At 39.7% G+C, this 16,292-nt stretch overlaps 1 protein-coding gene across 1 annotated transcript in view; it reads left to right on the top strand.

Annotated features, from left to right (window-relative positions):
• Tbc1d15 (TBC1 domain family member 15) overlaps nt 1–16,292 on the top strand; it is a 62,709-nt gene that overhangs the window by 39,134 nt on the left and 7,283 nt on the right. Inside the window, exons 10-14 of the mRNA XM_031350378.1 lie at nt 600–694; nt 4,712–4,828; nt 10,056–10,156; nt 12,258–12,357; nt 13,358–13,455. Coding sequence (XP_031206238.1) covers nt 600–694; nt 4,712–4,828; nt 10,056–10,156; nt 12,258–12,357; nt 13,358–13,455 — 511 coding nt within the window. The remainder of the gene's footprint in view (nt 1–599; nt 695–4,711; nt 4,829–10,055; nt 10,157–12,257; nt 12,358–13,357; nt 13,456–16,292) is intronic.

The following is a 16,292-nucleotide window of genomic DNA, read 5'->3' as shown; positions in this document are numbered from 1 at the left end:
AAAAAAATGAAAAAAAAAAAAGAAATTGTAGAATTAGGGTATACATATATTTGCTGTTTATATTATCTGTAAGTTATTTTCATGTGCTCATAAAATGGTCACAAAAGAAATCATCTATTTCTTATTCTTGTAGAGAAATATAGCTAACTTCCTAGGTATTTTTATGTCTTACCTCTGATTTTAAACTATTTTCAACCATTTCATTATGTTCATATCAAAAGTATTTGTCCTTTCTTTTTATATTAACAAGTTTTCTAGTAGGAAACCAACTTTTAAAATTGGGTTTAAAAGGTTATTTGAATTCTTGTTTATATTTATTCAAGAACTTTAGTGGCTCAATTATTCAGTAAGTAGAATAAATTTAGAAATCATTTCAAGAACTGAAGTTTGTTAAAGTGTACCTAAAATGCTAGCAGTTGAAGTTGATCCCATTTGTTTTCCTGTTTTCACATGTGTCTAACTAAACATTTAACTGTCATGTTTATAAACTTAGCGCCACCATCATAAATACTCTGATACACTGTGTATAGACAACTCAAGTAAGCAGTGTCACAAACACAAGATTCAGTGGCGTTCCTTGTATCTGCTGTCTCCTACAGTGATGAGTACTTCAGGATGAAACTACAGTGGAAGTCTGTCAGCGAGGCCCAGGAGAAGAGAAACTCACGCTTGAGAGACTATAGAAGTCTGATTGGTAGGTTTCCGTATGTGATGTCATTGATACTGGTGCTCAAAAGAAATCCGAATTGGGGAGTGTGGGGAATATACATTTATGTGTAGTTTAGCAGGCCTGTCATTTACGTACTGATGTACTGTCATTCCAAAATGTGAATTAAGAAAAGATTATTTCCTAATTTTAAAATACTTATTTTTTTATTCCCTGTGAAAGTGATGTTGTGCTTATTGACAAGAAATTAGAAACTGTAGATGACCAAAAAGAAAATAAAAATTGTTTTTTGCTACCTGGAGATAATTATGGTTAGTTTTAATATACATGTCCTCCCCTCCACCCCCCCTTCAGGGTCTCTGTAGAGTTGGATATCCTGAGCTTGGTATGTAGACAACAGCAATCTTTTTGTTTGTTTGTTTTGTTTTTTCTCTGTGTTTCTCTGTGTAGCCTTGGCTGTCCTGGAACTCACTCTGTAGACCAGGTTGGCCTGGAACTCAGAAATCCGCCTGCCTCTGCCTCCCAAGTGCTGAGATTAAAGGTGTGTGCCACCACTGCCTGATGACACAACAATCTTTGAACTCTGAGATTCTCCTGCTTCCTGAGTTCTGGTGTGCACCACCATGCTGAGTTTTATTTATTTTAATTAAATGATTTTAAGTGGGAAATTTTCAAATTTGAAAATAGAATATTTACCTGGGAATAAATAAAGAGATGCTTGATACAGTTTTAGCACTAAGACCATTAGACTTCTAGGATACCTGGCCCCTGTGGTAAAAATCAAATCTAAGTTATTGAAGGCGGTTGTGCTATACACGCCTGCCTGGCCTGTCTCAGCTCACAGTTGGTTTTACACATGAGAAAACAGAAGCATTAAGAGTAAGAATGGCGCCAGGTGGTGGCACACACCTTTAATCCTAGCACTTGGGAGACAGAGGCAGGTGGATTTCTGAGTTCGAGGCCAGCATGGTCTACAGAGTTCCAGGACAGTCAAGGCTACACAGAGAAACCTTGTCTTGAAAAACCAAAAAAAAAAAAAAAATGAATGGCTTGTTCATTGTCATATGGTTGATGAGCATGGAATCCAGGTTTAGTAGTCTTTTATTGTCTTTTCACTTCATGTTTATATGATTTTGCATAATGCTAGGGCTTAGCTTCATATTTTTATATTGAATTTGTATGTGGATGTTTATAGGATCATAAATACAGAAAGATTTTTTTTTGTCATTACTGTAGCCACTACCACCCACCTGTGGAAGAAAGAACTCTAATTTAAGCTGGGTGTGCTAGTTTATGTATGTAATTCCAGAACTTGGGAAATGGAGGCAGGCAAAGTGATTTTAATTTAGTCTTATAATACACACAGAAACACACACACCATAATACATAATACGTAATTCTGGCCAGCCAGAACTATATAGCAAAACTCTCGTCTTTAACAAAGAGCCTTCTAAGTTATGCATAAAAAAGGCCAGTGTAATAATGAATCAGGGCTTTTGTGATACCAAGACAACTGCTGCCATCTGTTAGCACTAGTAATTCCCCTCCTCCCCCCAAAAGTAAATTCCTTATCTGCTTAAGGCAAAAAGCTTGGGGGTTCTTTGTCATGGGTTGTTTAATGATTCCATCTGAAGGCACCTACTGTTTCCAATGTCAGTAGAAAAAACGGCAATGATCTGTGTTCCCTTCTCCTGTTTGGACATAAAATGCCCAACAGAGAACACACCATATTGTCTTCCCTTTACACGTTAAGCTATAGTAGCTCTCATTTTTATGCCTCATTCCTGAATAGCATTGAACTCCTGATCCTCCTGTCTTTGTCTCACACTTAGCTTAAATCTCTATATGATTTGAATTGAGCCATGTTTTTGTTCAGTTTGCTCATTTTTAGTGGAAAATAAAGGTTACTGATTTGTTTATCTGTCTAGACATTCCAGTGGCTTTTAAAGCACTCATGAACGCATGAACATTTATACACATACACATACACGTGAGATTGGCGGTTCACTGGGGCTTACTAGTCAACTGATTTTGCCATTTAGTGAGGCCTGGGTTCAGTGAAAAGCACTGCTTCCAAGAAGGGCCAGATGGAGCAGCGGAGAAAACCTTTGGGGTCACGCACGGATGCTCATGCCCTATGTATACCCTCAGACATGCATTCATGCATGCACACCTCTGTACAGGAGACTGTAGGTTTTGTGGATCTTAAGATGGATTTAAGTGTAATGGAAAACTACTGGAGCATTGTAAGACTGTGTTATTTATGTTTGTTTTTGGCTGCTATGTGAAAATGGATCATACCAAGTTGTAAATAGGAATCAGAAAGCTATCTAAGATCTAAGCAGGATTAAAGCTTGGTTAGGAGGAGGTAGAACTCTAAGTAAGAGATGGTAATAGTGCACAGTTAGAGGACCCATGTTGTTAATAGAATTTACAAGAATGTTAACGTATTGATTATTGAGTGAAATAGGACAAGTCACCAGATTAATGAGTCACGAGTAAGCTTGACAGTTACTCAAATGAGAAGATTTTCCAGCCAAAGAGTAGCTTGAGCTGAGTTAGGGTTTATCAGCACACGTTGGTGGCTGCCTGCAGAGTAGCTCTAGAGGGCCAACAGCAGTGGGAGAATGACCATTTGAGGCAGCTGCTAGTCCAGCTGAGAGGTGAGGGCTGCTTGGTGTGGGAGACTTAACAGCCAGCAGACTCATGGAGACTGAAACAGCCATGGTATTTGTCCTACAACTCTGCGGTGAGGGGAATTCAGGGCAGAGGAGACAGTGAAGTCTAGACTTACTTTTCAGGGACCCTGAAGGTTTAGAAAAGAGCCCAGAACACCACCGTGGCTAGAATGGAGTCAGTAGAGTCGGGGGTTCAGTGAATTGGCTTCTATGTGTAGCTTGAAGATTTAGTGTTCAGTGTCAGTCAAGGGAAGGAAGGATGAATGCCATTTTTAGTGTGAGCAACTAGAGAAATGGAGTTGCTGTACTTTCAGTAAAGGTGAGAGAAGCCAGAAGGGAGAGACAAGTTTGTAAGGGGCTATTTGCAATTCAGTTTTCAATAATAGTTTTGAGGTATATATTAGGTATTCACTAATTAATAATGTTAGGATGAGGGACCTCAAGTTCTAGGTGAGCTAATAGCTGGAGATAAGTTTAGGTTCATTAACATACTGGGTAAGAAAGTGAAACAGTGATTTAGGAAACTAGATAACATTTGCCAACCAGGTAATATGGTTGGAAGAGGTCCCAGGAATGAAGTACTTCTGGTACTTTCATTTACAAGTGGGAACATTATGGAGAAGGCAGGAAAAGAAACAGGCAAGAGAGGGGAAAGGATAGCACAAGACCATAGTTTCCTAAAAGACTAATGCACATGGTTCAGGGGAGGGGCTGATATGTCAAGAAGACAAGGGCTTTTTGCACGGGCAGTGCTGAGATGATCAGAGTTTGATTTTAAGGAATCCTTTGTGGATTGTTGGGTGTGAAAAGATCAGCCTGAGTTCAGGAGGAACAGGAAAGAACTTGGACCCAGCACATGCAGGTTTGCCAAACTTCTCTAAACAGATGGAGAGAGATTGGAGCAGTAGACAGGTGGGATTGAAAAGGCTTCTGTGATGAGAAGATAAGTGCATGGTGGAGTGCAGTAAAGAAAAACTGACCAAGGACTCCCAAGAGCACCACGTGTGGAGATCAAAGAACAACTCTTTATGGGAATCAATCCTCCAGGAATTTTTATTTCATTAATTAAAACTTAACAAGAAGTAAAATTAATAAGAAATTCTGTGGGGCTGGCGAGATGGCTTAGCGGTTAAGAGCACTGACTGCTCTTGCAAAGGTCATGAGTTCAAATCCCAGCAACCACATGGTGGCTCACAACCATCTGTAATGAGATCTGATGTCCTCTTCTGGGATGTCTGAAGACTGCTACAGTGTGCTTATGTATAATAATAAATAAATTTTTTTTAAAAAAATAAGAAATTCTGTGCTTGTTACATAAAGCTTTATATAAGAGTCTTCCTAAATAATGTATGATTTTCTACTTTAGAGAAAGATGTCAACAGAACAGATCGGACAAACAAGTTTTATGAAGGCCAAGGTAACCCAGGGTTGATTCTGCTTCACGACATTCTGATGACCTACTGCATGTATGACTTTGACTTAGGTGAGTTCCCCGTGTGTTGATTTAAATAGACTTCTGTGTGCTTGGTTTAGAATTTTATAAGCTGCTTTAGAAGCCTATAAGGCTGTGACTCCACAGGAGAGCCCTAGGTTGCCACAGCAGTCACAGGGGCACTGTATAGGTATTTCAATTTTTTGAGAGAATTATAGTGATACCTTCCTGATGTTACTGTACCAGCTGCAGTAGTTTCAGGGATTTGGCCATAGCTTGCTACATTTCTTTTGATGAAGCTACTTATTTTTCAGACTGGGTGTTTGGCTATGATAAGTACATGTATGTAAAACTAAGGGATATGGGTGAAGATGGCGATGCTCTGTTAATTTCCAGCTTTGAGAAGTTCTGAGAACTGGAGCAATGCTTGAGGGTTGCTCTATTGCTCAGTGGACAGAAACACAGGCTGAGGTTAGGTACATCTTACCTGAGTGCTTTGAACCAGGAGTATTTCTGTTTCTTACCTTTTGGATTTGAGTGCTTATCTAGGGGTTCTAGCAGAGGAGTGACACTGCTCAGATTCCCTGGACTGGAGAACCTTCTCTTCTGTATGGAAGACAGTCTTTTCCACTGTTTGCAGAGTGGACAGGAAGGAGCTGCCAGCCTCCCAGCTGACTCCAGCCAGATGAGCTGAGTCCTTGTTGGTCATCAGTGGGGTACAGATGATGGAACAAGCTCTTCCTCACAGCAAACTTTGGATTTTGAGTGTGTACATAGACTTCACTTATCCCTAACCTGGAAAGCTGAAATACATCAAAACCTGAACCTTTTAGCCCTTGATGAACTATTTGGAATAAGTATGTAATAAATGGAGCTGTTAGTTATTTCTTAAAGGTTAGGAGTATCTTTAAAAAAAATTAGTAAGACATTAAAAGTATGTTTGTGGAGAAAGTTTAAGAACCATTGTTTACGCTTTTATCCTTTTAGAGAAAAATACTGATCAGAACTCTCAGAAGAGTAGTGTGGATTTTTCTGTGGGTCCTACCAAAAATGAGTTTTTAGGACTGGCATGTGAAATGGGGAATCATACAGGAATGTGTCTAGTTAGGGTTTCATTGCTGTGAAGAGACACCATGACAAAGGCAACTCTTAAAAAGTAGACATTTAACTGGGGCTGGCTTACAGGTTCTGAGGTTCAGTCTGCTATCACCATGGTTAGGCAGACATGGTGCTGGAGCAGCCAAGAGTTCTACATCTTGATCCGAAGGCAGCAGAAGGAGACTGTGTCACACTGGATGTAGCTTGCGAATAGGAGACCTCAAAGCCCAACCCCACAGTGACATACTTCTAGTAAGGCCACACTTCCTAGTAGTGCCATTCCATATGGGCCAAGCATTCAAACACATGGGTCTATGGGGGCATGCCTATTCAAACCACCACAGGAAGGGACACTGCGGGATTGGGTACATGAAGACATGGATGATACCAAAATAATACTGGTTTTGTTTTGAGACAGTCCTATTGTGTATCACTGCCTGGCTTAGAACTTATGTACATCAGGTTAATCTTAGCCTCAGACTTGTAGTGATTCACTTGCCTTTGCTTCCTAAATACTGGGATCAAGGGCATATGCCACCATGCTGGGCATTAAGAAGTCAGTTTTTTTGTTTTGTCTTGTTTTTCTGTGTAGCCCTGGAACTCACTCTGTAGACCAGGCTGGCCTCGAACTCAGAAATCCACCTGCCTCTGCCTCCAAAGTGCTAGGATTAAAGGCGTGCACCACCACTGCCCGGGTAGGAGTTAGTAATTTTAAGCAGCAAGAGAACTTGAGCCACTTTAACATATTAACATTGTAAAGAGTAGGACCTGAGAACAAGTGGCATGCATTCACTCTCTCCCGATAATAATTTTGAAATAGGAATCCACGTATGGCTTTGCATTCTTCCAGGAATACGGTTTAAGACATGCATTCCCTTGCTATCTTCATTTGTCCATACCAACATCAAACTTTCCAGTCAGGCACTTCAGGTATCTGAAACATAGTTAAGGTTCTCATGAATAGCTCTGGGCCTCTTAAAAACTAAAAGACCTGTTTGGCAGCCAGTGGTCCTCAGTCTAGTCTTTCACTTTACTGTAACGGAGGCAAGAGATTTAGTCATGTTGACTTGTCCTCTCAACTCACAGGCGAGTCATGCAGAAGAGAGCTTCACTGTCTTGTTATTGAGAAAGTAGGTAACCGTGGTGAAAAGCAGGCAGGAAACCTGAGGCTGAGTAGGTTTCACTGAGAGGATGCAGGTTCTGTGCTTAGCAAGGAAGCATCTGGGCTGTTTTTTCTTTCTCTTTTTTCCTTTGTTTACAAAGATGACCCTGGATATTCAATAATATCTTAAATTCTGTTCAAAATACTGTGTGCAAGAAAGTATTACGATGACTAGTGTTTTTAAAAGTAATTTCTAGCTCTAAGATTTTTTAAATTTTATACTCCAGTAGATAAGTTTTAGTTATCTGGAAAGTTGACTTGTTAGTTATATGTACAGACAAAATATCAAAAATATAAAATAATAAGAAAAATAGACTGGTGTCTGAAAATCCATTTATAAAATGAGAATATTGAGGGACTTATAGAGTAGAAATAAAGAAACCTAGACTGTGAGTGGACAAGTGAGAGTCTTCAGTGAAGAAAATGTGTACTTCGCTGATGAGCAATGGTATTTCTCCACGGTCACAGCGAAACAAATTAACTATGAAAATAAGGGAAATAGTTTAGAAATTAAGGTACTGCTGATATAGTCAGCAATAGTAGAAAATCCAAGTCCAAGTGAATACAGTGGTAGCAGCCTCACCTTTCCTGAGCAGTGATTTACACACTCACTCTGCTCCACAGCTATGCCTTGAAGAACATCATGGAGAAGGATGAAGTGGTTTGAAGACTAGCACAACATAAAGAATAATCTGACTGTTTGCCTTACTCAGCTAAGACATAGCAGAAGAGAGAGGGTAGTGATCTCATGGGAGAACCAGAGACCTAAGGGATTAAATTCACTGTTTAGAAAATTTTATTTTTCATAATTTAATAGCAAAGTACCCCCCCCCACACAAAAAATAAAATCTTTTTTAAAAGCAGTGTAAATCTTTTGACTAGTATAGTTTGAACTAGTACTAGTTTGACTAGTATAGTCTCCTATCATAGACTGTGTGCTGTCAGATCCAGCAGAGTCATACTCCTCACACTCAGTTCAGGTCAGATAGATTTCCTTCATACTTCATACTCATGTTCTTTTGTTGATTAAAATTGTGGTGCCCTGGGCTAGAGAGGGATTTAACAGTTAAGGACGCTGGTGGCTTTTCCAGAGGCCCCAGACTTCACTCCTAACACCTGCATGGTGGCTCAAAACCTTCTGTCACCCCAGTTCTAAAATCAAATTCTAGCCCTTGGCCTCTGTCGATACCAGGTACACCAGTGGTATACAAATATATATGCAGACAAAATATGAAAAACATAATAAGAAAAATAGTCTGGTGTCTGAAAATCCACCTATAAAATGAGAATATTGAGGAACTTATAGAATAGAAATAAAGAAACCTAACTTCTATGTGAAAAGCAAAAATAACACCTTGTTTTTAAGGGAAAACTATGATTTTTTTTTTCTTTTCTTTAACTTTTTATTGATTCTTTGTGAGTTTCACATCATGCATCGTAGTCTCACTCATTTCTTAGTTCTCTTGGATTCGCCATCCACCCTGGCAACGTCTCCTCCAAAATAACACACACACACACACTATACGAAACATAGAAAACATCTTGTCATGGAAGCTGCAGTGTTACAGTGTCTCAAGTATACCCTGCTGTCCACACGGCTTCACTTGAAATGTTCATTGCTGTGAGTCAGTGCTCAGCACTCTGGCTTCTTTGGCCCCATCAATACTGGATCCTCACTGGGACTCCTCTCAGTTGTCCTGTTGCATGTATCGTGGAGATCCTGCAGCTTTAAATCAGCAGGACCCGCCCTTTCACAGGCCCCAACAGTTCACAGATGATGATGTGAGGATGGGCCAACTCTGGACCTGGTCCTGGGTGGCAGCCGAGTGGTCAGCTTGCCAGGCTCTCCCTTACATGCACCACCACGGAGAGTTCTCAGCATTGTTGTGACTAAGCCATCCAGTGCTACCACTGGCAGGAAGCAGGGTCAGCTCTCCCACTCTCAGGCCCTTGGTGCTGGCTCACCTGCTCCCATGCCTTCAGGGCCTGCTCTCCTGGGAAATATGTGAACTACTTGTTCACATAATCAAGTACTGTAGGTCATAACTGAAAAGTTACCATACAATCGAAGAAAAGGTAGTTTAAGAGACAGCTTTAGTTGTTAGGGTACTAATACGATGAAGTACAGTTGCTAGCCTTGGTCAGTCAATACCAAGGGAAAAGGAAGAGCACTGGGTGATTGTTAAGGTGGCTTTTGTGGTGGCTTGTATGAGTTGGCCAGTGTGGTGCATGCTGGGATGGTGGGTCTTTTCCAGCTCTGCTTTGCTGGTGTGTTTGTGGTACGCTCCCCCTGGTCACTCTGGCCTTGTGACTTTTCTTTCTGGTATTTAGTAATTCTTTTTCTTGAGGGTTTTCTTTACCTACCTGCCTATTTGATTGTGTGCATTTCACTTTCTTTTGGGTTATTTTTTCATCTCTTCTTTCTTATGTTGTGTGTGTACATCTTTTTAAAAAACTATTTTTCATTAAAATATTATGCCATTTCTCTTCTCTCTTCTCTCTCCAATCCTCTGTTCCCCCCTTGCTCCCTCAAAATCATGGTCTATTTTATGGTCTTTAATTATACTATATATATAAATATATGTATATATATAGTATATATACATATATACTATATATATACATATGTGTGTATATATATATATATATATAGATATATATCAAATGAGTGATACAACCTGGGTCCAATGAACATTTCAGTGTGGCCTGCGTGCGTATGTGTTTACAGCTGACTACATGGTATTAGATAGCCAATGGAGGAGATAGTCCATGCAAAACTAATCCTCCCTCTCTGAGTAGTCATTAGTTGCCCGTTGTCTAGGGGTGGGGTCCTGTGATACTGCCTCCGTTAGCATGTCAACTGGTGTGTCATGGTTGAGATCTGTGTGTTAGCTGTATTGTTGAGATTTCATGAGTACAGTGTTTAATTCATAGAAAAGGACTTTTCAGCTACGTGGTGGTGATATGCACAAAAGGATTCATAAAATTAGGTTTTCAGAAACTTTACCGTCTTTTTAGGTTATGTACAAGGAATGAGCGACTTACTCTCCCCCCTGCTGTATGTGATGGAGAACGAAGTGGATGCCTTCTGGTGCTTTGCCTCTTACATGGACCAGATGGTAAGCAGAGGGCTTCTTCCTCCCTGTGCTCAGACTGACTCCGAGAAGTTTAGTCGTCTTCGTGCATAAGGTTGAGTTTAACAGCGAGCTAGTAGGATGGAGCTTGACATGTTAGCTGCATAATCTTGTTTTAATTCTTTTTAACAACCTTTCAAGAAGCTGGGGAAATACTAGAATTCTTTTCAATATGAAAATGGATAATATCTGTTGGTAGTATAGTAATAATTGGGATCAGCAAATGCTCTGTTCTGTCAGAGAGTCAGGCATGCCACCACAGAAAATGGATGAATAGATGAATTCAGTTTTGTGAACTTTATCCTAGTTCCAGATACAAACCTTAGCACCAGGCTAAGTAGTCAGCTGACCTTGAGTGACTGTCTTGAGTTTTGTCATTATTATTATTATTATTATTTTGTTATTATTTTTTTATTTTTTTATTTTTTTTTATTTTAGATATTTTCTTTATTTACATGTGAATTTCTCCATTCCCAGTTTCCCCTCCAAAAAACAAAAAAACAAACAAAAACAACCCCCTGTTGCCTCCCCCTCCCCATGCCTGCCACCCCGCCCTCTCCCTATTATTTTGTTATTATACCTGACTTTTCTGCACAGGTGCTCTTTAGTGCACTTGCCTAGCAGTCTGTTTCTTGTTATTTTCCAAGAAGGATGTCATCACTAACAGTGTCTAAATATATGGATTGGCACACAGCATTTTATCTGTCATTGTCACTGTATCTTTGAGACATTAGTACAGAGCCACTGTTAATTAACAGAGATCCGTAGCAAAGTCTTCTCAAACACTTAGAAAATGATTTAGGGTAGGTGAGTAGGAGGGGGGCGATGAGTAGGTAAAGGCTTGTGTGAAATGTAATGCCCTACCCATAAAGATCACTGCACTGTTTAAAAAGCGTGGCACATAAACTGACGCGGCGTGTCTGTGGGGTATGCTGAACTGGCTTGCTGACATGGGATAAAGACTGCTGTGTAGTCCCCTGCAGCAGTTGTCTGTGATGTGCTCAAAGCTTCAGGGGGAGACTGCAGGGGACATCTTCTCTTTGCTTCTCTACTGCTCTTTCTTGCCTATTTTTCTCTCTGTTTCTCTGTTTCCTTAAATCTGTTGTCTATATTTTGAATTTATCCTTACCTCTCTTAGTTCCTTTCCAGATAAGATTTACAGTTTTTAAATATTCTTTTACTGTTGCTTATACTGTTAAATCGGTGCATGATTGCAAATTGCTTTTGGGTCATTTGGAAAGGTTAACAGTTGCAGTAACCTAGTCATAGAACCACCTTCCCTGCCTTTTTTTTCTTTTTAAGATTTATTTATTTATTATATGTAAGTACACTGTAGCTGTCTTTAGACACACCCAGAAGAGGACATCAGATCTCTTTACGGATGGTTGTGAGCCACCATGTGGTTGCTAGGATTTGAACTCAGGACCTTCAATAGAGCAGTCAGTGCTCTTACTTGCTGAGCCATCTCGCCAGCCCCCTTCCCTGCCTTTTTGATTGATTGATTTTCTTACTGTCTTAGTTCCAGTTTTTCCCAAGGGCTCTAGAGGCCTGAGACATTAGTTATAAAAGGTCTGTACAACTAATGATAATTTCATAAAAATTGTCCTCCTGTGTTTTTGTTTTTTACCCTCTTTTCACTAGAGCTAGTGTGTTCCTTGTAAAGGGCTCATGTATTTGTTTTATTTGTAGGTAGAAGAGTTTTCCTGATGCTCTATATGAAGTGGTTTAGCAGATTTTTGTAGAATAAATACATGAATCGTTCCCCAGTCTTTAGTTGTGCTTCCGGTATATATTCCCCAATTAATGTGAATGCGCTGTGCCTATTTTCTACTCATAATAATTTTCAACAAAACAACTGATATTAACATATGTGCATGTATTTAGATCTTATACATAAAGATTACTCTATAACTTATAATTTACAGTCTTTCTCATTTTTGTATACCAAGAAGTTTGAGTTTTTTTCTATTCTTAGTAAGTTTCAGTTGCTTACTGACATGTATCCTTAGATTATATTTTTAGTTATCAATAATCATATATTTTGAAATACTTATTAATATCGTGTGATAATTATTTTCTTTTAAAGCATCAAAATTTTGAAGAACAAATGCAAGGCATGAAGACCCAGTTAATCCAGCTGAGCACCTTACTCAGATTGTTGGACAGTGGATTTTGTAGCTATTTAGGTAAGTTGAGTGAAGGCAGCTATACACAGCAGCTTGTAGGGTAGCACCTGTAAGGATGTAAAGCAACTGGTTTTCTTTTTTCTTTTTTTTTCTTTTTCTTTTTTTAATTAGTGTTTTTTTTTTTTAAAGATGTGTTTATTATTATAAATAAGTACACTGTAGCTGTCCTCAGATGCACTAGAAGAGGGCGTCAGATCTCATTAAGGGTGGTTGTGAGCCACCATGTGGTTGCTGGGATCCGAACTCAGGACCTTTGGAAGAGCAGTCGGTGCTCTTACCCACTGAGCCATCTCACAAGCCCTCTGTTTTCTTTTTTTGTTTTTTGTTTTTGAGGTTTTGGTTTTTTGTTTGTTTGTTTGTTTTTGTTTTTGTTTTTTTGAGACAGGGTTTCTCTGTATAGCCTTGGCTGTCCTGGAACTCACTCTGTAGACCAGGCTGGCCTTGAACTCAGAAATCCGCCTTCCTTTCCCTCCCAAGTGCTGGGATTAAAGGCATGCACCACCATGGCCTGGTAGGAACTTAAAACTATTTTATGTGCATAAATGTTTGGCTTGCATGTATCTATGTGCACCATGTGTGTGCCTGTCTGATTCCCTGGAGCTGAGGTTATGGATGATAATAAGCTACCTTGTAGGTGTTGGGAATTGGACCCAGGTCCTCTGTAAGAGCAACAAGTACTTATAACTGGTGAGCAGTCTCTCCATGCCCCATAAAGCAACCTTCAAAGACAAAAATACTCCACTGCTATTGCTTGAGTTCTTTAAAGAGTAGAAGTGTTAAGATTACTTCGTATAATTTTGTCTTCAAACAGTTATATATTTGTTCAGTTAAAAAAAAAAGTTACCCTGTATATTTCAGTTGCTTCCTTGAATTATAGAACATAGTCAGACATACAAGACTTCTAGTAACAGGATTAATAGATAAATTTTGAGTTTGAGGAAGGTTCCTTGATTCTGACATATTAGCATAAGAATAAACCATATTTTTTTCTTCTTTATAGAATCCCAGGACTCTGGATATCTGTATTTTTGCTTCAGATGGCTTTTAATCAGATTTAAAAGGGAATTTAGTTTTCTAGATATACTTCGATTATGGGAGGTAAGTTCTTATATTTATTATGGAAAGAAAAAGTTTATACTCTGTAGAGTTGTAAGTGTGTTTTCATAGCTTCACAGAAGTGTCTAAGGTGAGTGAGCCTGAAAATGTGTCTGGAGTCTTCTGTAACAACTGATACTATAGGTGCAACTCTTGATGTTTTGGACTCTCTTTCAAGAACAGCCCCATGAGACTGGGGCCCAGAACTATCTCAGGAAAGAAGTGTTTTAGATCATTTGCTACCTGTACCCTTTATTCGGTAGATTTTACTTTATTATTTTTTTATTTTAAATGTATATGCTTTGAGAGTTTTCATTATAATTAATTAATTTACTGTAGTCCTGACTGCAGTTTTTCCTCCCTTCTGTTCTCCCAGTCCTCCCCCTCTCTGCTCCCCATCCATACCTCTTCCCCTTCTCAGAAGATGGGAGGCCTTCCTTAGATATCAACCAGCTTTGGCATATCAATTGCAGTAGGCCCAGGCTCATCTTCTATTGAGCTTAGGTGAGGCAAACCAGTTAGGGAAAGAGGTTGAAAGGGCAGGCAGTGTAGTCAGAGATGGCCCCAGCTTCCCACGTTAGGAGTCCCATGTGAAGGCCCAGCCCGCACAATGCTACATATATGTGGAGGGCCTAGGTTCAGTCTTTGTGAGGCTCCGTGTGCCCAGGTTAGTTGGTTCTCTAGGTTTTCTTATGGTGTCTTAACCCCTCTGGCTCCTATAATCCTCCCTCCTTGTGTTCTGCAGGAGTCCCCAAGCTCTGCCTAATGTTTAGCTGTGGGTCTTTGCATCTGCTTCCATCAGTTCCTGGGTAAAGCCTATGTGATGATGGTTATTGAGGCTCCTGTCTGCAAGGATAGCAGAGTCACATTAACAGTGTCAGGGGTGGGCTCCCTCTCATGGCCTCATGGGTCTCAAGCTGGGCCAGTTATTGATTGGCCATTCCTTCAATCGATGCTCCATATCTACCCTGTACATCTTGTAGGCAAGACAAATTGTAGGTTTGAGGTTTTATGCAATATGTTTTAATTGTGTTCACCCCTTCCCCAATACTTCCTAGGTTCAGCCCCCTTTCCCTATCCACCCTTTTTAGTGTTACACACACCCCTGCTGCCCACCCTTTTTTTTTTTTTAACTCTTCAAGACCACTTTTTGTTGTCCAAATATTTAGTTCTGTGGTCTTTCTCTACACCCTTAGAGAAACATGCCTCTCCTTTTTGCAGGAGCTACCAATTACTAATAGCTCCACAGCTAGGAATAGGATTGTGTACCCAGCTCCCCTCTCTGTTCTGGGATGTGATCTGACTTGGGCTTGCACAGGCTGTGTGTGTTGTCTGAACCACTGTAGTTGATATGTGCTTCTTGCCTGTTGTGCTCGTGAGAATATTTCTTTGTAGCCTTCCACCACCTCTGCCTCTTACACTCTTTCCATCCCTCTTCCACCATAATCCACCCTTTGGAAGGGGTGCAGTATATGCACCCCTGTTAGGGCTGAGCATTCTGCTGTCTTGTCTCTTATTCTCTACACCATGGCCAGGTTTGTGTGTCTTTATGTTAATCACCATTTACGGCAAATAGAAGCTCTTCCATCATCTGTTGCTTTTCTGATTCCAGGATAGCACAACACAGAAGATGATGAAAATTCTTACAGGGCAGTTCAGTCCATATTACCTACAAAAAATGCAAGTTACTCAATAAATAAAATCAATTCTAAATTATTTCTTCAAAGATACATGCTAATTCTGAAGCATGTATCTTGGCCTAATAATGTGCCCTGGAAGAGAGTTCATCACTTATGCTCATCTGGGAACCCTGTCTAGCAAGACATGGCCCAGACATCATGTGCTTCTTTCTAATTGAATTAAGACTTGGTTTTATGGGAGATTGTGCTGTAGTTTGGGTTTTAGGATGAGGTATTCCAAAAGAGATGGCATGTTTTCCATTTCTAGAGTTACAGCACATTGGTGGTAATATCTAAGTAATAAAATAAAGCAAGCATCCCCACTGCTGCTGACTTTCCTTTATTCTCAAGAAGAGTACAGTGAGTTCCCTTTAGCTACTACCCCTGTTCTCTTTCTCTACAAAGGAGGTTTATTATTCTGTTTTGTTTGGGGTGTGGGTCTCTTTCCTCATTTTGTACTCAGGATGACTTTCAAGGGGAAATGGAAAATTACTATTTTATCAATATTTGTGAGTATATGTTAATAACAGATCTAGCATGCTTTTTAAAATGTACAAGTGTTTTACTGTTGTTGTTATAACCTTATACAAGCTAAGAAATGATAGAATTTCTACCACATATGTTAAGAACAACTTATAGCGGAACGCCTTTTACAGCTGGGATTGGTTCCTGGGCTACCATTTTGCTGTGTGCTAGTTGAAGGATATTGCTTTGACTGCTTATGTTCTGCGTGGATTCATACTTAAATGTGCTGTCAGAACCTGCACTTTTTATTACAGTGTTTTCATACAATATACTTTCATCTGTGTTTTCCTTCCCATAACTCCTCCCATCCTCCTCCCACCCATGCTTTCTCGCTCTCTTAAATCACAAAACAAACCTAGAGTTGTTTGTGGCGGGCACTTCTGGTTGTTGGCCTCCCCTGGAGTGTGAACCTGAACTCTATGAGATGCATCAGAAATACTGTGACCACTTAGTGACTGACTCCTGAAACTGTCTTCACCAAATTCCCTGGAACTTTGAGGATAACTGTCTTGTAATTAAGTTTCTCAAATTGGGTTAACTTTATTTATTCCTTATAAAGGTAAAAAGCATTTAGGCTGTGTTCTACTAGTGGCGATTGTATGGTTCTTTTTTTTTTTTCCTTCCAAGAAAAGATGT

The sequence above is a fragment of the Mastomys coucha genome, unplaced genomic scaffold (genome assembly GCF_008632895.1).
Source record: "Mastomys coucha isolate ucsf_1 unplaced genomic scaffold, UCSF_Mcou_1 pScaffold4, whole genome shotgun sequence".
Taxonomy (NCBI): Eukaryota; Metazoa; Chordata; class Mammalia; order Rodentia; family Muridae; genus Mastomys; species Mastomys coucha.
Note: the sequence above shows the minus strand (reverse complement) of the source record. Positions and strands in the feature narration are given on the sequence as shown.